The sequence below is a fragment of the Mercurialis annua genome, linkage group LG4, assembly GCF_937616625.2.
Source record: "Mercurialis annua linkage group LG4, ddMerAnnu1.2, whole genome shotgun sequence".
NCBI classification, from domain to species: Eukaryota; Viridiplantae; Streptophyta; class Magnoliopsida; order Malpighiales; family Euphorbiaceae; genus Mercurialis; species Mercurialis annua.
In genome coordinates this window covers 4,834,635-4,860,197 of record NC_065573.1, presented here as the reverse complement: position 1 = coordinate 4,860,197, position 25,563 = coordinate 4,834,635, and the positions used below count along the sequence as shown (strand labels likewise).

At 38.2% G+C, this 25,563-nt stretch overlaps 1 protein-coding gene and 1 long non-coding RNA gene across 2 annotated transcripts; both read left to right on the top strand.

Annotated features, from left to right (window-relative positions):
- Window positions 1-21,940: 21,940 nt before the first annotated feature.
- On the top strand, window positions 21,941-22,544 carry LOC126678234 (uncharacterized). Its single transcript, XM_050373138.1, has 2 exons — window positions 21,941-22,274; window positions 22,438-22,544. The coding sequence occupies exons 1-2, from the start codon at window positions 21,941-21,943 to the stop codon at window positions 22,542-22,544; spliced, it is 441 nt and encodes a 146-aa protein (XP_050229095.1).
- Window positions 22,545-23,197: 653 nt separating this feature from the next.
- On the top strand, window positions 23,198-25,271 carry LOC126676688 (uncharacterized). The gene is made up of 3 exons (XR_007640381.2): window positions 23,198-23,355; window positions 24,179-24,264; window positions 25,063-25,271. It is a non-coding gene; the product is annotated as an uncharacterized LOC126676688 (long non-coding RNA).
- The last annotated feature ends 292 nt before the right edge of the window (window positions 25,272-25,563 follow it).

The following is a 25,563-nucleotide window of genomic DNA, read 5'->3' as shown; positions in this document are numbered from 1 at the left end:
TCCACTCAAACTTAACACCCTTCTGTGTCAGCTTAGTCAAAGGTGCAGATATTCGAGAGAAATCCTGCACGAACCGACGGTAGTAGCCAGCTAACCCAAGAAAACTCCTAATCTCGGTAACTGACCTCGGCCTCTGCCAATCCATAACCGCCTCAATCTTCTTCGGATCAACCTTGATCCCATCCTTCGACACCACGTGTCCTAAGAAGGTAACCTGTTCCAGCCAAAACTCGCACTTTGAGAACTTAGCATACAACTGATGCTCTCGCAAGGTCTGTAGTATAGTCCTCAAGTGATAAGCATGCTCCTCCTCACTCCGAGAATAAATCAGGATGTCATCAATGAAGACGATAACAAACTGATCCAAAAACGGCTTGAAAACCCGATTCATCATGTCCATAAACGCTGCTGGTGCGTTAGTCAACCCAAACGACATGACCAGGAACTCGAAATGCCCATAACGCGTTCTGAAAGCAGTCTTAGGCACATCGACATCCCGAATCCAAAGTTGATGATACCCGGATCTCAGGTCAATCTTGGAAAAGCACTTCGCACCCTGCAACTGATCAAACAAGTCGTCGATGCGAGGAAGAGGATATCTGTTCTTGATGGTAGCCTCATTCAACTGTCTGTAGTCGATACAAAGTCGAAAGGAACCATCCTTCTTCTTAACAAACAGAACTGGAGCACCCCACGGAGAAGTACTCGGTCTGATGAAGCCACTGTCCAACAGTTCTTGTAACTGCTCCTTTAACTCCTTCAGCTCATCCGATACGGCGGTATCGAAATAGGACCAGTTCCAGAAACAACGTCAATGCAGAACTCGATATCCCGATCAGGTGGTAATCCAGGCAACTCCTCTGGAAAAACATCAGTGAACTCATTCACTATAGGGACAGTGTTCATACCGCCCACCTCAGCGTCCATGTCTCGAACCACAGCTAAGAAGGCTTGACAACCCTTACTCATCATCCGCTTTGCCTTGATCGCAGAAATTAGATTCTTCGGTGTCTCTGCCTTTTCCCCTTGAAAAGAAAAGGGTAGATCACCTGGAATCCGAAACTCAACCGACTTCCCTCGACAGTCGATCGAAGCATAATGGCGTGCCAGCCAATCCATCCCCAAAATCACGTCAAATGAAAGAACATCCAGAACAACTAAGTCAGCACGCAAGTCCCTTCCATGGATAACCACGGAACACGATGGATACACGACATCCACCACCACACAGTCAGACAAGGGAGTAGAAACAGATAAAGGTTCACTCAGATTTGTTGGTGATACACCCAACTTAGCAGCAAAACACGTAGACACAAAAGAATGGGTTGCACCCGCATCAAATAAAACAAATGCATCTACGAAAGAGATCTGAATAGTACCTTGCACCACTGCGTTAGATGCATGAGCATCCTGAGGAGTCAAGGCGAAGACTCTGGCCTGACCCTGACTCTGCTGCTGAGAGCTCTGCCCGGTACCATAGCTGCTAGAACCTCTACCGCCGTTGCCACGGCCTCCAAAACCACGCCCTCCAGAACCTCGGCCCCGCTGGCCACCAAAAGAAGCAGCAGGTTGAGAAAACCCTGCTGGTGCAGAGAACGCTGGTCTCTGACTCTGATAGGATGGCTGAGCGACACTAGCTGCCGACATCTGCTGCCCAGATGCCTGACACTCTCCGGCAAAGTGACCCGGCTGGCCACAAGTAAAACAGCCCCCTGGTGCTAGACGACACTCGCCCGGATGTCGACGTCTGCAATTCTGGCAGAAGGGAAAACTAGCACCTCCGCTGTTACCGCGCCCAAAACTGCGGCTGCTACCGCTGTTGCCTGAACTGTAGGTGTACGGCTGATAGCTCTTCTTGACACCCCTCTTCTTGTTCTTGTACTGAGAAGGTGCCGATTGGTAGCTACTACCACCACTCTGCTGTCCAGGGCCAGAAGACTTCTTGGTCTGAGAAGGACCAGAAATATCCCCAAACTGCAGTAACGAGCTCTCCATACGCCGAGCACTGTCTACTACGTCTTTAAAATCTCTGCGTGTCTCAGTCAGCAAACTAACAAAATCGCGCCCCAAGCCTTTTACGTATCTGTTGTTCAGCCTTTCTTGATTTGTCTGCAAGTCTGGCGCGAACCTACCCAACCTCACGAACTCTGTCGTGTACTCGGATACAGACCTATCATCCCTAGTGAGTGACAGTAATCTGTCTCTGTGACCCTCTGTCACGGAAAACGGCAAGAAGAAAGCTCTAAATCTCGCCACAAACTGAGCCCAAGAGATGGTAGCCATGTCAGCATGAACAGAGCTACGAAACCAGTCCCCAGCTGAACCCTTCATTGACATCTCGACTAGAACGACGGTCTGACGCTCAGTAGCCTGCAATCGCCGAGCATTCTGCTCAACCTCCTCGAGAAAATCTAGTGCGTCTCCAGAACCGTCAAACTCTGTTGGCTTCAGCCTCATGTAAGACAAAACCATGTCCCTGTCAGTGGTTCCGACACCACCAACTGCTGCACCACCAGCCTGTGGTTGCTGCTGCTGAACAATCTGACCCAGAACCGCATACTGATCCTGCATAGCGACTTGTCCCGCCTGCAACTGAACTTGGTTGAGTTGTAGAGCAGCAACTCCAGCAAAAAATGTGTTGAAGTCAAAGTCCTCCAACTCAGGTTGTGCCCCACCTGGTGCTTGAGCACCTCCTGCAACACCGCGTCCTACGCCTCTGCCTCTACCTCTACCAGCTTGGCCTCGGCCACCACGACCTCGACCAGCTCGACCCCGACCAGCTGGGCCTCTGCCTGCTAGTCCTCTACCAGCATGAACCTCTGGTTCATTCTGATCCACCTCCATAGAGATCGCGTCATCAGCCTCAGCATTTTGCTGAGCCGCAGCACGAGTACGAGTATTCATTCCTAAGAATGAAACAAGAACAATTTTAAATAACACAGCAAATTTCATACCCAAGCATGAAATAGAACAAGCACCAATTAAGATTTCCCGAGAAATTAACAACGATAAAAAATTTATTCACCCAAGTGAAAACAACCACATAATAAGCAATAAGTAATTAAATTCACACGACTGACTCACGACATTCCTATAGGAGTAGGCAGAAAGTTTTGAAAATAAAAGATGACGTTTCAAAGACAAGACTCGAATCCAAATTTCGCAGTAGTTCCTAGGACAATTTAGTCACTTAACATGCCAAACAAATAAGCACTTAACATTTTAAAGGCCTTGGTTTGAAACCAAAGCTCTGATACCAAGTTTGTCACGACCCATTTTCATGAATCGTGACCGGCGCTAGGGTATGGGTATGGTTGTACCAAAACCCGTAGCTAGCCTTGCGGATAACCAATTTATAACATTTAAAACAATTAAACCTGCAGAAAATCACATGCTCGGGGGCAACCGAGACTTCAGCCTAATCTAGCAGTACAGTATAACAACATAAATTTGAAATACGCTTATTGCAAATAATGTCTAACAGCATGGCAATATATATAATTCCATAAACACTGTAATCATGCTAAAGCGATAAATCATAGTTGAACTATATCAACAAACAATAGTCTAAAACATTAAGTATAAGACTAAAACATAAATAATCCAATACTACTACTGCGGTCTAAGAGTTTAAAACAATTCGACTCTTTTAATCTGAAAATAAATAAAGAACCTCCGGGAATGAAGAAACGGAGATCGACAAATGCTCAAATCACAAACCTGGAAAATTTGGGAAAACAACGGGGTCAGATTTACTGAGTAGAGTTTATATAACCATTTACATTTATTAAGTTAAAAACCTTTAAAACGTTTAATAAAACATTTTCATTATGGATTATCAATGAAACCCTAAACCACAATTCTAAATCCATTGTCGTGTCGGTGAGACGTATCTCAATAACCGATCCCCGACTATTCACTTAATAAATAGTGAGCCCAGGAGACGTATCTTCCACTGGTGCCCTCACTAAGGTGAGACGTATCTCAAACCTACCTCAATACCATAATCATTACCGGTGCGCACGCAGTCCCGATGATGCCCATCGAGTAGCACGTTCCAAATCAAATCCACAATGCCGAAAACAGTTCAAAAGCTGCTTATACATATATATATACAAAATAATACATTTGCTTAATAAAGAGGTAAATAGAGATATAAACTCACTGCTTGTTAAATCCACGTGATCCTGGCAAGCAATCTAACTCTGGTTCGCTTCTGAAGTACGAACAGTCGACGAGTCTAAATAAAATATTAAAATCATAATTAAAATCAGACCCTAACTCTAAGGAGTACTAGACACACATAGGACTAGCACAACACAATACCAAGCCACATTTAATAAACACTTATATTAATGCATTCCAAAAATAACCCAAGTTATAAAGTACGTACAAATCATGTAAATATATTTAAAATGATTCGTAAAATAATTTAAATAAATCCAAGTTAAAATCCGTATTAGTGAGTCAGCCGAGTTATTACAAACTACCAAGCTTCTTCCCACTTGTTGGGCGACCACAGTCTAACCCAAACCAAAACTTTATTAAATTTATAAACCCGAGTTTATAATTTAAAATACTTTAATAAAACAATTATCTATATTAAAATAGAATTTAATATCTTAATTCAAGTAACCCAAGTTACAACCAAAACTTAATTATTTTAAGTTTATAAAAGTTTATGGACTAAACTGTACTTTAGCCAGCTAGATACCCGAAATTAAATTAATTACTTTTGTTATAATTAAAACAAAGTATAAAATTACTAACCCAAAGACTTACTTAATTAAGTTATAAAAATATTAAAGGGCTAAATTATAATTTAGCCAATTTGATATTCAAAATCAAATTTAATACTCACTCTTAGTTTACTAAATTATAAATCAAAACAAGGATCCAAAAGATAAATTTTAACTTGAATAAATATCTAGAATTTGTTTTAGGGGCTAATTTGTAAATTAGCCAAAATTACATATCAATATAATTACCCGAGTAATTAGATTAATTTAGATTATAAAATAATTATTGTTTTCAAGATGTCAATTTAAAATTGAAACAAACACAAAAGTTATTATCAAATAAAAAAAACAACTTGAGGGATCTAATTGTTTTAAGGGAAATTATTTAATGACTAACTTGGCCAATTGGCCATCTCAATATAAGTCCTTTCCCGCCAACCCCTTTACTGCAACATTCAAAATCTCAAGCCAACATTACACCTAGGTCTTGATTCTTTTATCATCATAAATAATTATCCTAAGATCATCACCTAACTAACAAGATTTAAAACTCAAGAACAATTTACAGAAATCATGTCAAGTAAGAAAATCAATTTCGACAGTAACATAATTTGTTAAACGGTGGATCGACAACGGTTAGACAGCCATGAACTCAAGCAATCGGTCTCTAATCTATTCAAATTAGGGGTATAGTAAACATACAATGGTATTTGAACCAAGAACAAGAAGAACCGTAGTAATATAGCATGAATACGTCAAAATGGAACGGCAATGAACGGAGAGATTGAACGTACCGTTATTGATTCCAAAACGTAAGGATCGAAGAGATCGCTGAGTCGATGAGAACCGTCAAAGAACAATCGGATTATATCTAAAATAATAGGCTAGAAATCAAGAACCGTATCTTGACGATATCGTAACAATGAAAGCAAGGTAAGAGAAGTAACAAGATTGCTTACCTGAAACGAATGGAGAATGTGAGTTGATGATGAAGATTCTGATCTCAGAAACGTAGAGAGTGTAAAACGGCTATGGTTGTGTTTAGTGAGGGAAAAATTTAGGTTAAGGAACAAAAGAAAAGAAACGTACAGCAATGTATAAATAGAGGAAGGGAAGAAGAAGTTTAAGCTGCATAATAATGATAGCTTATATAAACACACAATATGGCCCTTTCATATGTTGCAACATAATGGGCTTTTCATCTTAAACAAAAATGGGCTACGTAAAAGAAGAAGAGAAAGGAATGAGTGGACTTCATTTCATGCATGGAACATATTGCATTTTTTTTTTTAAATTTAATAATATACACTAAACACGAATCGGACCACAATCAAATCAACGAGCGACTAAAATTAAATTAAATAAAAATATATAATAATAATAAATTAGTTAAAGTTTGACGGAATGCAAAAATTTATAATTAAAGTAAAAAAAATATAATTTAAAAACACGGGATATTACAAAAACATAAAAAATTGTAAAAATATAAGAATTATCTGACTTGATTCTATTTTCATTAATATATATGGATTTATAGAAACATCGTTTTAGATGTAGAATTTTAGAGTTTTTAAAGTGTTTCATATCCTAAAATTCAATAAGTTTCCGTGCATATTTTTAGTTTACAATTTTTAGTTTTAGAAAATAACTTATAAATATTTAAAAATAACTCATAATTCCAATTTTAACTAATATAGTTTATAAAATATTATAAATTTACCTTTTTATTATATAACATTGTATAACAACTTTTTTCACGTAATTCTAGTTTACATTTATATTCAAATAATAATATTATCTTTTTATAATTATTTAGTTTTATTTTATAATTAAATATTTTTAATATACTATGTAGCTTTACATGATTTCATAAACAACTCAAATAACAATTGATTCTTAATTTACAATTCATTATCATGGATAATAGTTGAATATTCTCTTGCACAAATTTAAAATAGATACTAATGATATATTCCAAATAAAAAAGTTCAAATAGTAAAAATAATATAATTAGAAAAAGTTTTAAATATTATCAATTAAAACTAAACAAACCAAAATACTTTACAAAATGTTATAGTAATATAAAAAATATGTTCAAATTTGATTAGCAAATCTAGTTAATATATTAAATTTGTCAATATTAATAAACTAAGAATAAACATTACAACATTTAAAATAAAAATATTACAAAATTAATTTAACAAATCAATTAAAGTTTACCAGTAAAATATAGAAAAAATCAACAATATGCAATATAATTCGTTATTTGGGTTAATCTGTTAAAACAATTCATTGAATTGATAGAAAAATATCTCTTCTCCTGATGGACCACCCGCACCCAAAAAACCCCAAAAACCCTAGCAACAATTGTCACAATTCAATTTCATGGATCGCGACCGGCGCTAGGGTATGTGTATGGTTGTACCAAAACCCGTAGTAAGCTTTGCGGAAAACCACCAATCATATAAACCTGCAGAAAATTCAATGCTCGGGGGCACCCGAGACTCCAACTTAAACTAACAGTTTAATATAAGTACTTACATTAAATAAAAATAACTAGAGTTAAACAATAATAATGCCAAAGCATAAAATAAAGCCAGTCAGACAAATCCGACAAATAGACTAGAATAATATAGACTTCTAATTTACTACTGCGGTCTAAGAATAAAGTAGTTTGACAATTTATTAAAAGAAAATAAACATCCGAGGAATAAAGATTCAGAGATCTGCAGACTCGCTCAAAATAATAAACCTGGAAAATTTGGGAAAACAACGGGGTAAGATATACTGAGATGAGTTCGCAATACTATTTACATTTATTAAGTTTAAAACCCTTAAATCAAAACATTTTATACTAATATAATATGATTATGGAAAGCAGTATTGAAATGATCTCAGTGTAACTATGACATAGCATACTGATAAACCCAGAGTGGACGGGAACATATCCTCGTCATATACCAGCGTAAGTAAGACATTTGTCCGCCGATCCCAGAGTACTTACCGGTGCACACAGTCTCGATACAAGCCTATCGAGCAGCTCGTTTCAATCCAGATCCATAATCGTTTAAAACAGTTCAAAACATTTATAATACTAAAATAAGATGCGGTACTTAATAAAGCGGTAAATAGCACTACAAATTCACTGCTTGCTATCCACGTGAAACTTGGCAAACAGCTAACCTTGCGTAGACTCCGAAGCACGAGCAGTGGACGGGTCTAAAACAATATAAGTTAAAATCCATTCATCCCTAACTCTAAGAATACTAGACACCACGTAGGACTAGATCAATTAATTAGACAATTAAATATCACGCAGAGAAAACAATTTTCAATTAAATTATAATGCCGTAAAATAAATCAAGCCTATTGAGTCCATACTTTAAAATCCAATCTGAAAATATTAATTAATTAATATTTAATTAATAATAAAATTAATTCCTCAAATAGTGCGTTAGCCGAGTTTCTTAAAACTACCAAGCTAAATCCACATGTCGGGCGACCCAAGTCTAACCCGACCCAACTAAAATCCAAAATTATAAACCACAGTTTATAATTAAAATTTAATAAAATATTGATTAAATATCCAAATGAACTCAATAGCTTGAATTTCAAGTAAATAAGACTATCGGCAAAATACTTCAATAAATAAATAAAAGGCTAAATTATAAATTTAGCCCAATTGGCACGCTAAACCAAAATCTCTAAAATAATGGGTTAGATATAAATATCAAATTCTCATTTATAATAATAATAATAATAATAATAATTAATTTAATTATAAATGACTTCAAATATTATTTTTTGATTTTAAAATAATATTATTAAATTGTCAAACTTTCAATTTGAAATGAAATCCCCAAAGTTAAAATCAAAATCCAATAACTAATAGATAATATTTAATTTAAGGAATCAATTGGTTTAGAACAAAATAATCTAAGGGCCATTCTTATCTTTATCCGCCACTTTCATTTTAACAAAGAGAACCAATATCCTTTGCCCATTGTAATACCCCAAAATATTTTAAGGTAATTAAGTCGTGCCACGTGTCGTGATTTCCGATAAATTAAATTAAGGAGAATTTAACTTAATTATATCGGAAATTTAGGATAAAAATTTAATGAGTCAATTAACGGGATTTAAGGAATTAATTTTGAAAATTTGGATGTGGAGACATTTTGGGGCTAAATTGTAAATTTTGAAAAGTTTAGGGGCTAAAGTGCAAATTAGCCAATTAAGCCCCGAAAATAGAAATTTGAGGATTTTCGATGGAAATCTATATTTTAAGTTAGTATTATTTATTCGGAGATAAATAATACGTATTTGAATTAATAGAAAGATTAATTGAATAAGTTTTGGATTAAATTGAAACATTTGAATAGTTTCAAGGACCAAATGGCAAGTTAGCCATTATATATATATAATTCATACCTTCAGAATGAAGGTTACAGAACCTTCATCATCTTCATCTCCTTTCTTCGTTTCAAACGGCGATAACGTACGGTTTGTCGCGCGGTTTTCGTTTCTCGTCCGTTTCCGACGTTCTATAACTCCAAACGATCGTATTTCGACGGGTAATCACGGTAAGCTTGACGTTTTATCGTTTAAACGAATATATTTTGAGTTATATCGATTCAAAGTTTTAGGCCACGAAACGATTTTATCGTTTTATCGAGTATAGGATTGATATATAGCGTTTTGAGCTTAGAATACGCGTTTTGGCTGAGTTTGGAGCGTTTTTACGTATATAGCAGGTTGGAAACCCCGGAAATCGATTCCGGGGGATCGTGCACGACAGTACACGATCGTGTACTTGTGGTACACGAACGTGTACCATCAATGGTACACGAACGTGTACCAAGGTACACGAACGTGTACCAACATATGGTACACGACCGTGTACCAAGGTACACGAACGTGTACCATCAAGGTACACGACCGTGTACCCACCTACACGAACGTGCACCTCCCCGATCTTCGTACCCGATTGAATTAATTGGACACCCGTTTGTTATACGCACATACCGAGAATTGGAAATCAAATAGTAAATGATCGATTAGCGTTATGGTTAACCTAACGGGGTTAAATGCGAATTTAATTAGAAATGTTATACGATCCATAAACGAGGTTGATACCGTTTATCGGAGTATACGTGAGAAGCACGACGACTAATGAAAGTGAAACGTGTCGAGTCTTGAGTCTAGAGTCAATCTTAGAATAGGATTCTAATACAAGTCAAATGTTTTAAAATTGTTTTAGATCCGGCGAGGCAAGAAGCAGCTGAACCAATAGTTTGGGACGCTTGACGTTCTAAAGCCCCGACTTATTTTTGGATAAGCGTTTTCTGTGAGTTTATATGATTTACTTTTAAAGTATTTACTTAAGCAAGTATTTTATATTGCTTATTATTTGAACTGCATGTTTTATATGCGAAACTTTTATACGAATTGCATATGCTTGATTTGAAACCAGTATTGATCCGATGGAACGTGCTACCTATTGGGCAACAATAGGACTGTGTGATCACCAGTTATGATATAACTCAGATGGGAGCTGATGATGAATATGACATTTACGATTGGGTTTATGATTTGATACGAGAGAGCACTCGGCTACGGTGTAGTCTAGAGTCCCCGTATCTAGTGGCTGGGCCACCAGCGAGTTGGACTCGCAATTGATATTTATGATTGGGTTGATCGATCGATTATTAGTATGTTTGAGGATTAAGGTTTCATTCGGATCCTGTACTTGGCTGAATACGATTAAGTATCGTTTATGATATTATTTGAATACTTATTAGTAAATGTATGAACTCACTCAGTATATTCCAATATACTGACCCCTCACAGATTTCCTTTCAGGATAAAGACGCTTTGAAGCAACGGACTTCTATCCTACTTCCAGAAGTCTGTATTTTTGAGTATGTAAAGAAACAGTACTTTACTCTTAGAGCTGCAGTAGATAAGTATTTTGCAAGTCAGCTTGTATGTATAGTTTTCTGTAAATATAACTTTAACGTTTTACGCTTGCTGCGTTATATATATTGTGACTGCTAGAGGATATGTGTGCCTGGTATATGTGCTTCTGCATGACACGTGTTTACTTATGTCATGCATGACGTTTATGTTTCGCGAAAAATTATTTTACGTTTTTAGGCTTGCTACGGGTTTCGGAGCAACCACTCCCATTCCCTAGCGCCAGTCTCGGCCCTGAGATTGGGTCGTGACAATGTTGGTATCAGAGCATGGTCCAGTTACCATTGCTTATGTTAGAAGAGTGATTGATCTTCTTAAGATTCTACTGCAGCATATAGGGCTCGAGTCTTGTCTTTGTTACGTATTCATTTGATTTTCAAACTTTCAGGTTTCCCTTTAGAATGTGAGTCTGTCATACGTGTTTGTTCGCTTGTGATGAGATGCGCGTTTAATACAGTATGCGTTTGCGATAATATGTGATTATGTGGCTAAGTAACGATGTTTGTCTTGGTCAGGATGTCTGACCAACGACAAGAGATAGAGCGAGCTGCCGCTGCAGCACGAAATGTTATAGAAGGGGCGCATGACGTCCATCCAGAAGCTCAAGATGAGTCTTCTGTTCAGGGAGGAGGAGGTGGCCAAGAGGCCCAGGCGCAGGCACCTAGAGTGCAAGCGCAAGCCCAGCAACCTAATGTTGTGGGTTTTGATCTGAATCAGTTTCTTACGGGAATTGCGGTTATGCAAGCTAATCAGGCTGAGGTGCAGAATATGCATCGTGAACAACTACAGCAGCAACAGTTACGCAATGTGGCTTTCACTAATCGAGATATCGTTTTGGCTTATATGCGCCTCAAGCCAACTAAGTTTGACAGTACAGGCGATGCTCTCGATTTCCTCGAAGAAGTAGAACGTAATGCTCGACGCCTGCAAGCTAATGAGAGACAGACCATCATTATGGTGGAGATGTCATTGAAAGGACCTGCAAAAGATTGGTTTCAGCAGCATATTCAGCCAACCATGGATACTATGACCTGGGCTGAATTCTCAAACCACTTTAGGGAATACTTTTTACCATATGCGGTGACGGAGAGTTATCGTAGTCAGTGGTTGACCCTGAGTAGAGGCAATCGATCTGTGCAAGAGTATGTGACAGAGTTTACTAGAGTGAGTAGGTTTGCACCAGACCTGACTACAGACCCAGTCAGAGTGAACTCGAGGTTTGTAGAGGGTCTAGGAGCTGAATTTGTGAGTCTGACGTCTGATATCGGAAGAACCCTAGTGCAACTGATTGATAGTGCTAGGCAAATGGAAGTTTCTTTGATTCGTTTTGAAAGGATTCCCGATCCTTCCAATGTTGCGCCTGTGAGGAGTGATGTGTTTCGCAGCGTACAGAGCGCACCTACCCAATCATATGCTAGGAGTTATTCTCGACCTCCATCACGTCAGCAGAGAAATAAGAAAGCTCGGTATGGAACTAGAGTTAATACTGCAGGCACCGCATTTAGTGCCCGATCAATGAGTGACATGGGAGGCGGAGTTCCTATATGTCTGAATTGTAATAGGAGACATTATGGCGTGTGCTACATTGCTACCGGAGCATGTTTTAACTGTGGTCAACGGGGCCATTTTGCTAAAGATTGTCCGAGGCAGATGCCCCAAGGTTCGATGACTACTGTAGTACAACCTTCTTATCAGCAGCAGAGAACTGCACAGCAGGCAGCATTAGGATATGATCAGACAGGAAGTACCTTTACTGGCCAGAGAGGCCGTGGTTATGGTAATCGAGGAGGCAGAAATGGCGGAGGACGCGGTACTGGCCAGACTTCGCAGGCTGGCGGGAGTCAAGCTAGGGTCTTTGCACTGAATCCTCAGGAGGCTCAGGCTTCCAATGCAGTGGTGCAGGGTACCTTTTCTATCGCTTCTCAAGACGCACTAATTTTAATTGATCCGGGCGCTACGCATTCGTTTGTTTCGCCTAGTTTCGCTAGTAAGTTAGGAGTGCAACCAGCATATCTTAGGAACCCTTTATCCGTAGCTACGCCAGTTGGAGAGAGTGTGGAAGTTTGTATCGTTTACCCGTCTTGTCCTGTGAAAGTTCAAGGACGAGATTTGTTAGTTGACTTGATTTTACTCGAAGTATTAGCTTTTGACGTCATACTAGGAATGGATTGGCTAGCTCAGCACTATGCCAATGTGGATTGCCGGAAGAAGACGGTGACGTTTATCACGCCTGGAATTGAAGCGGTTTCAATTCAGGGTGATAAGATGGAATCTTCTACGAGTATTATTTCAGCTATTAAAGCTTGTAGTATGTTGACGAAGGGATGTCAAGGATTCTTAGCAATAGTACGTGGCATGGAGAAGAAAAGTGCAAATTTAAGTGACGTGCCAGTTGTGTCGGAATATCCAGACGTTTTTCCAGAGGAATTACCTGGATTACCCCCAGATCGCGAAATTGAATTTTGTATCGAATTGGCTCCTGGCACAAAGCCGATATCGATACCTCCCTATCGAATGGCGCCAGCAGAGCTCAAAGAACTTAAGGATCAGCTAGAAGAATTGTTTGATCGCGGTTTCATCAGACCGAGTGTATCCCCGTGGGGTGCACCAGTGTTATTTGTGAAAAAGAAAGATGGATCGCTTCGACTATGTATCGATTATCGACAGCTGAACAAGGTAACGATCAAGAATAAGTATCTGTTACCTAGAATCGATGATTTGTTCGATCAGTTACAAGGAGCGAAGTTTTTCTCCAAGATTGACCTGAGATCAGGCTATCATCAGCTAAAGATTCGTGATAATGATATTCAAAAGACCGCTTTTCGAACTCGATACGGACATTACGAGTTCCTCGTTATGTCATTCGGATTGACGAACGCTCCAGCAGCCTTCATGGACTTGATGAATAGAATATTCAAACCATACTTGGATCAGTTCGTAATCGTGTTTATCGACGATATTTTGATTTATTCACGTTCAGAAGAAGAGCACGCTCAACATCTGCGGATAGTACTACAGACGCTAAGAGAGCATCAGCTTTACGCCAAATTCTCTAAATGTGAATTTTGGCTAACGGAAGTGGCTTTCTTAGGTCACGTGGTTTCACAAAGCGGCATTAAGGTTGACTTAAAGAAGATCGAAGCTGTGATAGAATGGAAGCGGCCTGAATCGGTTACGGAAGTTAGAAGTTTTCTTGGTTTAGCAGGGTACTACAGACGATTTGTACAGGATTTTTCAAAGATCGCTGTACCTTTGACGAAGCTAACTCAGAAAAACGCGAAGTTCAGCTGGACGGATCAGTGTGAGCTCAGTTTTCTGAAACTGAAAGAATGTCTGACGACAGCACCAGTCTTAGCGCTACCAGAAGGAACGGAAGGATTCACAGTTTACTGTGACGCGTCAAGAGTTGGACTAGGATGCGTCCTTATGCAACACGGTCGAGTGATTGCATACGCTTCGCGAAGCTCAAGAAGCACGAAACGAACTACCCGACGCATGATCTAGAATTAGCGGCAGTGATTTTCGCGCTAAAGATTTGGAGACATTATTTGTACGGCGCTACATGTGAGATCTTTACAGATCATAAAAGCTTGAAGTACATTTTTGATCAACGAGAGTTAAACCTCAGACAGCGGTGATGGATGGAGCTACTAAAAGATTACGACTGCACGATACAATACCATCCAGGCAAGGCCAATGTAGTGGCAGATGCCTTAAGCAGGAAGTCAGCAGGAAGTCTCGCGCACGTTACAACAACATGGCGGAGACCGTTAATCAACGAGATTCATACGATGTTTAGCCAAGGAGTGGAGCTCGAGATTTCATCTCTCGGAAACTTAATGGCTCAGCTAACAATACGATCGACGTTGATAGATCAGATCAAAGAATTGCAAGTGGATAACCCTCAATTGAAGCATCTAATTGAGGAAGTTCAACAAGAAAAGAGTCAAGATTTCAGTATCGTCAACGGAATCTTGAAGTATGGTAATCGAATGTGCGTTCCAGATGTGGAATACTTGAGACAGAAGATCATGGAAGAGACACATGGAACGATCTATGGCGTTCATCCTGGTTCCACAAAGATGTACCACGACATCAAATCAACGTATTGGTGGAAAGGAATGAAGAAAGATATCGCAGAGTTTGTGGCTAAATGCCCGACTTGTCAGCAAGTCAAATTGGAGCATCAACGACCTTACGGATTTCTTCAACCGTTACCCATTCCGGAATGGAAATGGGAGCAGATCACAATGGATTTCGTAATCGGACTACCCAAGACGCAGAAAGGTTTTGATTCTATTTGGGTAATCGTGGATCGTTTGACGAAGTCAGCGCACTTCATTCCTATCAAGACGACTTATTCTGCAGCAAAGTTGGCGGAGATTTATATCGATAAGATCGTGAGCCTACACGGAGTTCCCGTGTCAATCGTTTCAGATAGAGGTTCCGTATTTACCTCTCATTTCTGGAAGAGCTTACAAGACGCATTAGGAACACGATTGAATTTTAGCACTGCGTTTCATCCTCAGACGGACGGCCAGTCTGAGCGGACGATTCAAACGTTAGGAGATATGCTTCGACTTTGCGTATTAGACTTCAAAGGTAGTTGGGATACGTACCTACCTCTAGTCGAGTTTGCCTACAACAACAGCTATCATTCAAGCATCGAGATGGCTCCTTACGAAGCATTATACGGTCGCAAGTGTCGATCCCCTATCTGTTGGGACGAAGTCGGTGAACGAAAGCTCACTGGAGCAGAGATTATCCAGATTACGTCAGAAAAAGTTCCGTTGATAAAGCAGCGTTTGAATACTGCTTCCAGTCGACAGAAGAGTTACGCGGACCCCAAGAAGAAGGATATCGAATTTCAGCTCGGAGACTACGTGTTTCTCAAAGTATCACCGATAAAGGGAGTAATTCGTTTCAGAAAGAAGGGTAAATTGGCTCCGAGATATGTCGGACCATATCAGATTGTGGAGCGCATAGGCTCTGTTGCCTACAAGCTAGACCTGCCACCGGAGATGTCGTAAGTTCATCCGGTCTTCCATATTTCCATGTTTCGGAAGTATGTACCAGACCCTTCTCGAATAATTCAACCACAAGTGGTGGACGTGAGCGAGGAACTGACTTATGAAGAACGGCCAGTGCAGATTGTCGACACGCAGATACGACAATTACGAACGAAGAGGATTCCAATGGTGAAAGTTCTTTGGAGAAGTCAATCCGTAGAAGAGTGCACGTGGGAGACAAAAGAGGATATGCGGCAGAAGTATCCATATCTATTTACTCAAAGTACGTGGCTAAATTTTAAATTCGAGGACGAATTTATTTTAAGGGGGGGTGAATGTAATACCCCAAAATATTTTAAGGTAATTAAGTCGTGCCACGTGTCGTGATTTCCGATAAATTAAATTAAGGAGAATTTAACTTAATTATATCGGAAATTTAGGATAAAAATTTAATGAGTCAATTAACGGGATTTAAGGAATTAATTTTGAAAATTTGGATGTGGAGACATTTTGGGGCTAAATTGTAAATTTTGAAAAGTTTAAGGGCTAAAGTGCAAATTAGCCAATTAAGCCCCGAAAATAGAAATTTGAGGATTTTCGATGGAAATCTATATTTTAAGTTAGTATTATTTATTCGGAGATAAATAATACGTATTTGAATTAATAGAAAGATTAATTGAATAAGTTTTGGATTAAATTGAAACATTTGAATAGTTTCAAGGACCAAATGGCAAGTTAGCCATTATATATATATATATAATTCATACCTTCAGAATGAAGGTTACAGAAGCTTCATCATCTTCATCTCCTTTCTTCGTTTCAAACGGCGATAACGTACGGTTTGTCGCGCGGTTTTCGTTTCTCGTCCGTTTCCGACGTTCTATAACTCCAAACGATCGTATTTCGACGGGTAATCACAGTAAGCTTGACGTTTTATCGTTTAAACGAATATATTTTGAGTTATATCGATTCAAAGTTTTAGGCCACGAAATGATTTTATCGTTTTATCGAGTATAGGATTGATATATAGCGTTTTGAGCTTAGAATACGCGTTTTGGCTGAGTTTGGAGCGTTTTTACGTATATAGCAGGTCGGAAACCCCGGAAATCGATTCCGGGGGATCGTGCACGACAGTACACGATCGTGTACTTGTGGTACACGAACGTGTACCATTAATGGTACACGAACGTGTACCAAGGTACACGAACGTGTACCAACATATGGTACACGACCGTGTACCAAGGTACACGAACGTGTACCATCAAGGTACACGACCGTGTACCCACCTACACGAACGTGCACCTCCCCGATCTTCGTACCCGATTGAATTAATTGGACACCCGTTTGTTATACGCACGTACCGAGAATTGGAAATCAAATAGTAAATGATCGATTAGCGTTATGGTTAACCTAACGGGGTTAAATGCGAATTTAATTAGAAATGTTATACGATCCATAAACGAGGTTGATACCGTTTATCGGAGTATACGTGAGAAGCACGACGACTAATGAAAGTGAAACGTGTCGAGTCTTGAGTCTAGAGTCAATCTTAGAATAGGATTCTAATACAAGTCAAATGTTTTAAAATTGTTTTAGATCCGGCGAGGCAAGAAGCAGCTGGACCAATAGTTTGGGACGGTTGACGTTCTAAAGCCCCGACGTATTTTTGGATAAGCGTTTTCTGTGAGTTTATATGATTTATTTTTAAAGTATTTACTTAAGCAAGTATTTTATATTGCTTATTATTTGAACTGCATGTTTTATATGCGAAACTTTTATACGAATTGCATATGCTTGATTTGAAACCAGTATTGATCCGATGGAACGTGCTACCTATTGGGCAACAATAGGACTGTGTGATCACCAGTTATGATATAACTCAGATGGGAGCTGATGATGAATATGACATTTACGATTGGGTTTATGATTTTGATACGAGAGAGCACTCGGCTACGGTGTAGTCTGGAGTCCCCGTATCTAGTGGCTGGGCCACCAGCGAGTTGGACTCGCAATTGATATTTATGATTGGGTTGATCGATCGATTATTAGTATGTTTGAGGATTAAGGTTTCATTCGGATCCTGTACTTGGCTGAATACGATTAAGTATCGTTTATGATATTATTTGAATACTTATTAGTAAATGTATGAACTCACTCAGTATATTCCAATATACTGACCCCTCACAGATTTCCTTTCAGGATAAAGACGCTTTGAAGCAACGGACTTCTATCCTACTTCCAGAAGTCTGTATTTTTGAGTATGTAAAGAAACAGTACTTTACTCTTAGAGCTGCAGTAGATAAGTATTTTGCAAGTCAGCTTGTATGTATAGTTTTCTGTAAATATAACTTTAACGTTTTAAAGTTTTAAACGTTTTACGCTTGCTGCGTTATATATATTGGGACTGCCAGAGGATATGTGTGCCTGGTATATGTGCTTCTGCATGACACGTGTTTACTTATGTCATGCATGACGTTTATGTTTCGCGAAAAATTATTTTACGTTTTTAGGCTTGCTACGGGTTTCGGAGCAACCACTCCCATTCCCTAGCGCCGGTCTCGGCCCTGAGATTGGGTTGTGACACCCATACACAGTGACAAACCTGCCAAACAAAATAAACGAATGAGAACGAGTTTATAAATGGAACGAGTTAATAAACGAATGAGAATGGGTTAATAAAACGGATCTCGATTTGGTGCTAAAACGAATCAGAACGAGTTAATAAATGGAACATTGCGCGATAGAATTAAAACAGAAAATAAACGACTAACTTACCGATTTTAGATTTCGAAGAGAGGACGATGGCATGAGATTTTTAGAGCATAAAGAAGATATTTGTGACGGCTAGGGTTTGCTAATGATGAAGGTGAAATTTAGGATTTTAAAACGGTTTTAATCAATATAAATATAATGAAGTAAAGAGAAAACAGAAACGTTGCCATAAGGCATCTGTTTCTAAATTTAAATAACAGATAAAGAATTCAAATTGAATTGGGCCGCACTAATACGTGAAAAACAATATAATGAAATTGCATGGGTTCCATGTATGGTCTTATTTTTTTTTATATAACAATATAAATACTTACCATAATTTAATTTAATAATACAAACTAAATACGAATCGAAACACGACCGAATCAACGAATGACTAAAATAAAAATAAAAATATTCAATAATAATAATAATAAATTACATAAGCCCGACATAATGAAAATTTTTATATATATATATTTTTAAAGATAATAGAAAAAAAAATATGGGATATTACAACAATGGATCTTCAAGCTTTGATTCCAAGGATTCAGATTCATCATCATCAACCACAAGGAGTTTGATTTACTTTAAAAATTTCCCGCGTTCATGGAGGTATCATGATCTCGAGAATTTTTTTGCAAGATATGTAGTAATTGGTAGAGTTTCGTTGGCAACCAAACTCACCAAAAGGAATTGTAGCTTTGGTTTCCTTAGACCAGAATTTGGGAAGGATTTACCTTGGATTCTAAAGCAATTAAACATGATTGCTATCGGACAATTCAAACTTAGGGCTTATCGTTCTAGGTTTCCGGATAAAAAGGAGGCTATCCCTAAGCCTCCTGTGCGCACTAACCATCCTATTCGAACTGTTGTATCGCCGGGGTTGAGGGGTAAACGTTCTTATATGGATGTAACCAATGGACTCGTAACGGCTGATGTTCCCTTGGCGGTTGGAATACAGGGAGCAAGGCATATTGTGGATTCTCAGATTTCTATTACCAATGAAAAGGTAATCTTAGAAACTAACGATTGGATGGAGCGATAAATTGTAGCAAGGGTGGCTGATATTAAAACTATTTTGAAGACGAAACAATTCATGCTTTCGCAGAATTTTGTATTTGAGCAGATGACAATAATGGGAGCCAATATAATTCTAATAACTTTTGATTCGTTACTGTCAGCTGTGGAGTTTATGGATGGTGCAGGTCTAACTTTGGTAGAATTTTTTCAATCTTTTTGCTGGGCAAAAGACTTCAAACAATCTCTTACGAGACTTGTTTGGGTTTCTATAGCTGGTGTTCCGCTTTATATTTGGTCCAAAGATGTTTTTATGAAGATTGGTAATAGTATTGGAGAGGCTATCACTGTGAACATTAACGAACGTCATGATGTGGGATTTGTTCTTATTTCCAGCAGCTGTCAGTTCATTAATCACTCGGTGCAGGTGAGCATTGGAGACATATCTAGGCTAGTTTACGTGGTTGAAACTAGCAAATCAGTGGATTTTGAGGCACCATTGGTTAACGCAAATGTTTGCGTAAGCTCAGAGAACGCAACGAGTTTTGTCCCAAAGAGGAGAAAGATAATTCTGATAAGGGAAAAGGAGCGCAGGATCACTCTGGCTGTTCTGCAATTGGTGCAATCACAGTTAATGCTGGAGTTGTAGCTTTAGCTGATCAGCCACGAGAGGTAAGTTTGAAACAAAACTTTAATCATCATAAAGCTGGTAATAAAAGGAGAGCAAGCACAAGAGGTATGGATCTTTTTCATGATTTAAAAACATGTGAGGTTGTAACAGAATTTGGACATGGACATGCTGAATTTCTACGCAATAAAGAGCTGAATGAGTTGATTCCTAGGAGATCACCTATTGCTGCGGAAGAGAATACTTCTCTTCCTATACGTAATATTTTGAAGGATTTGCACGACGTTGCTGTTGATACAGAAGTGGAGGCGACAGTTCATTTGGTAAACCAAAATATAGGCGAGATGAGTCCTAGTTTGGGGACAACAGAGTCTGTTGTAGCGGAAACTATCGAAGGAATTCAGTTAACAGTCCCTACTACCCATAGCCCATGCAGTGGAGAGAAGAGTGGTTTGAGTTTGAAGGTTGGAGAGATTGTAGACAAGAGTACCGTTCAGATAGCAGATGAGGTTAACTCTGTTCAGGTTAGCAGCAAGTGTAAGGCTAGGAATTTCAAGAAGATGGATGCTTTGGGGAATATTGTTTCTTGTTCAAACAACCAGATTGCTTCACACAATGAGTTATCCGACTCAGATATTGAGAATATGAATCGTGTCAATGTTACTTTAAGGAAGGGGGTTGGCTATTCCACACCAGAAGAGGAAGTTAGTAGAACTTGGCAAATCAGACACGATCTAGGCATTTTCAAAAGAGAAACGAGATCAGCAACGTTGAAAAAGTTAGCAACCAATCTAGAAGCGAGTAAGAAGCGTAAACAGGTCTGATTTCTCTCTGTTTCAAGGTTTATTTATTTTCCATGTCTGTGCCACTCTCGTTTGTGTCAAGGAACTACAGGGGCAGTATCTCGTATTCTAGGAAGCAAAGTTTCATTTGTAGTTTAATCTCTAGACACAATCTAGCATTTATCGGTTTGGTTGAAACGAAAAGGGAGCAAATTGACGATTTTTGTGTTCGTAAACTCTGGCCTAATCAGGATTTTAAATATGACTGGATTACTTCAGTTGGTGCGTCGGGAGGTTTGCTATTAATCTGGAACTCAATGGAATTGCGTAATGTCTCTACTTCAAAAGGCTCAAGATGGATAGCAATGGATTTTGTGTTTGATGCTACACCTTGTCGTTACATTCTTATTTATGCTAGTAACATAGCTACAGATAGAGTGTTGTTTTGGCAGGAGCTCGGTTTCTTGATAGAGTTTGCAGGGAAATATTATCAGTAGGGATTTCAATGAAACCCTCCACCCTGAGGACAGATTGAACAGTGTGGGGTACTCTCCATCGATGTTGGCTTTTGGGAATTTCGTGAACAATTCGATGTTGCTTGATTTACCTCTTCAGGGCAGATCCTTCACATGGCATAATTCATTTTCAAGATCTTGTATTTACAGATGTTTGATCTCTACTATGGCAAGTGACATTTGGCCTTTCATGTCCCTTTCCGCTCTGCCGAGAAATCTATCAGATCATTCTCCGATATGCTTTCGCTCTGCAACGCTTTTGACTGGGGTCCTAAACCGTTTCGAGCCGTGGATGCCTGGTGGGATCACAAGGATTTTCCGAAATTTATTGCTGAGAGCTGAACTGTAGCGTGCGATAAATTTCCCAACCTCACTTGTAGACTTAAGGAGCTGCGGGTTCTCATTAAAACTTGGAATCAAGATGTTTTTGGAGACCAAAAGAAGATAAAAGAACTTAGTGAGGAGATTTTTTTCAAAGGAGGCTTCAGCAGATGCCAATTCAATCTCGGATGAAGATAAAATGCTGCTTGGTAATCTTAAAAAGGAGTTGTGGACAGCGGAGAAAAGATTGGATTCTATTTGGGTCCAAAAATCTAGATTAAAATGGAGTGCTGAAGGTGATAGGAACACAAAGTTTTTCCATAGTGTTGCCTCCAAACACTATAGAAATAACCATATCTCTTCTATCCAAGTAGATGAGAATGTATTCACGGAGCCGAATGAAATTCGTTCTTATGTTAGGAATTTTTTTCAATCTCTCTACGGTCAGCAATCAAGGGTGCACTTTGATCTATCGAGGCTGATTTTTTCAAAAATCTCTTTGGAGCAAGCCGAGAATCTGTCATTGCCTTTCAGTGAGGAGGAAATTTAAAAGGCGCTTTATGCTTGTAGTGAAAGAAAGGCTCCTGGTCCGGATGGTTTCAATTTCTACTTCTACAGAAGAATGTGGCCTTATATGAAAAAAGGAGTTTCAAACATTTTTTGACGACTTCTACAGCTTGAATTTCTTACCGAAAGGCATTAACACGTCGTTTATGGTTTTGGTTCCTAAAGTGGCAGGGTCTGAGAACATCAAGGACTATCGACCTATTAGCTTAGTTAATGGTTTCTTTAAATTACTGTAATACCCCGTATGTCTGACGTTGCCAAAGTAAGCAACGTGTCTAAATTTAAACAGTTAAAGCGACCAGAAAAGGAATTATCGGAAAATAATTAAATAAAAGAAGACCCGAGTAGGTCGATATTGAGATTTTAATAAGAAAATCTCAATATTAAAATTTCATAAAGGAAATGGAATTATACTCAAAAAGGAAAATGTGAAAAGATGGATAAAGTGCACTTAAACTCGAAAATTGGAAAATAAGGCTTTAATTCCCGGAAAATAGAAATTTAATATATTATTGACGGGAATTAGTATTTATAAAAATAATATCGATAAATTGATTATCGATAAGTATTAAAATGAGAATTGACGAAAAAGTTGGAAAAAGTACATTTTAGCTCAAAATGGAATTTGAGCGTTTTTACCCGAAAATTATTAAAATAAATTATCGGAAATAAAATTATGAAGTATTAAGGTGATATTATTTAGTTGGACATAAATAACAAAAACAATTTATCGAGTTTGAAAGATTAAGCAATCGGTGGACCAAAATTGGACGAAAGAAAAGTTGGAAATTGGAAGTTATGGAGGTGGCAACTTCAAGAGTTAAAGAGGACACTTTGCCATTAATATAAAAGCCTATTTTATGTGATTTAAACTCAGCAAAATCCCAATTTCAGCAGCCAAAAATGAGATCATCTTCATCATTTGAGAAATCAACATGAACAATTTTCAAAACTCCATAACTTCTTCATTTTTGATCCGATTGGAGCGATTCTTGCGGCCACGAAACGAGAGGAGCGAGAGCTACGCATATAGCACTGAAAATCAAGGTAAAAATCACCATATCTCAGTTAGGGTTTTGATAATTATTTCGGGTTTTGATGTTAATGGTGATAATGATGTGTTTAAGTTTGAATTTAGTGTTTATGAGATGTAAATTGATGGTTATGCAAACTTTAATGATTGAATTGGTGAGTCTTGAGGGTTTTTTATTATGGGAGATGCATATTAAGGGCTTCAATTGATGTTTGGATTAATAATGGTGGTGATGTTTGATTATTGATTGTTTAAGGTTATAGAAATGGTGTTGTATGATTGATTATTGATAAAATTTTGGGATATGAATTAGAGTCAAGAGTTCGGCCATGATGAGGGTTAAGGGTGAAGGGTTTAAATGATAATCATAGGCTTTAGTTTGAGTTAGTTAGGGCTGGAATTATCGCGCTGCGGAACAGCCATATTGCGAGAGCAATATCTCAAGGTATATAGCTCCAAATTAAGTTCCGTTTGTTGATACGGAAACTTAAGGTTGTTGTCTATAAATGTCCAAGATAAGCTTCTGCTAGTTAGGCCTCTAAATGGCTAAAATAAATTAGAACATTATCTCGCGCATAGCAGTTCTGAAATTTAGGACAGCCCTAAGTTATTAATTTCAAGGCCAAATTCTGACACCTTCGGGTGCTAATCTCAGTCTGAGACCTAAACGAAAGTCGTAGGCGACGTTCTGAACATTAAGAATATCAATTTTGTTTATGGGTTGGACTGGTTTAGGTAAATGGTTTTGATTTCCGAAGTTGGCTAGAAACCTAATTTTTGGATTAATTAACTATAGTTAGATTTTTATTAATTCGAGCTATTATCGAATTTACGTAGACTCGGCGAGGCGAATACCAACGGAACTTGGAACGTAAAGGACGCGGCATCCCTTTGCTATTATCGAAGTTTATGGATAGCAAGCGGTGAGTATATTTTACTCACTTTTATTATCGTATTAAAAACTATTTTATATATACTATATATTATTATTATTATTATTATTAAATGCATCGCATAAATTATATTGTTTGATTTTATTGAGTTGTTCTTACTGGATTGAATTACATTTGAATTGTTTGTCTATGGATTAACTTGTTTGATGTATGAATTGTATTACTTTGCTTAAGAATTGTCGATTATTTGCTAATGTGAATTTGTATACGATCCGAAGAAACAAGCTACCTATTGGGCGTCAATAGGCCGTGTGATCACCGGTGTTTATAAGAGTCTAGATATTCGTATATAGAAACGTTTGATATGAGCTCATTAAATGTTGATCATATTTATAATTATGAAATGGAATATGTTTGGGTATCGGAAAGGAGGATTATAATTTTGGCAGATACGAGGTAACTCGGTCGAACTATCTCGGGACCCGTATCTGGTGTGTAACTCGGTCAAACTATCTCGGGACCCACAACTTGGGATTAAGCAGTGGCATGAGTAACTCGGTTAAACTATCTCGGGACTATGCCACGTGGTAGCGGTAACTCGGTCGAACTATTTCGGGACCGTACCACTTGTATTAAAATGATTTGATATAATATGAACGGATACATTATGAGTAGGATATATATAGAAAATAGTATGAGTTTAAGATTAAGGTTTCGATCGGATCTAATACTTGATATATATATGTTTTATTTTTAAATGCGATGTTATTTTATATAACACCATTAGTAACGCGTAAACTCACTCAGCGTTGTCTGACCCCCCAACAGTGTTTTATTTCAGGTGATAGTACTTTGAAGAGATGGACTTCCATTTTTGTTCCGGAAGTCTGCAACATAAAAAGTATGTATTGAAGTACGCTTCAATTCGTAGCGCTGCAGTAGTCAGTAGATGTCAGTCTATATTTGATTGTTTGTATCAAACGAGGTCCAGCTGTTAACTCTGATTTTATAAAATATATACACGATTTATAAAACTATGTTTTTACTCGTTTGATATTTTCACCAATTGTCTATGAATGAAATTGGTATGAAATTGGATGATTCGGAACAAGGCAGTGTTGAGTAATGTTATCGCAGAGTAAGACCTTGGTTCCTATCGATTATGTATCAGTTTTTAAAGAACGTTTTCGACGCATATGAAATATTGTTTTATGATGTTTTTCCCGAAAACGTTATGTGCATAATTTTGTGTTTGATTTGCGAAAAAAAAAAATTTACTCGTTTTTAGGCTTGCTACGGGTTCCGGAGCAACCACTCCCGTTCCCTAGC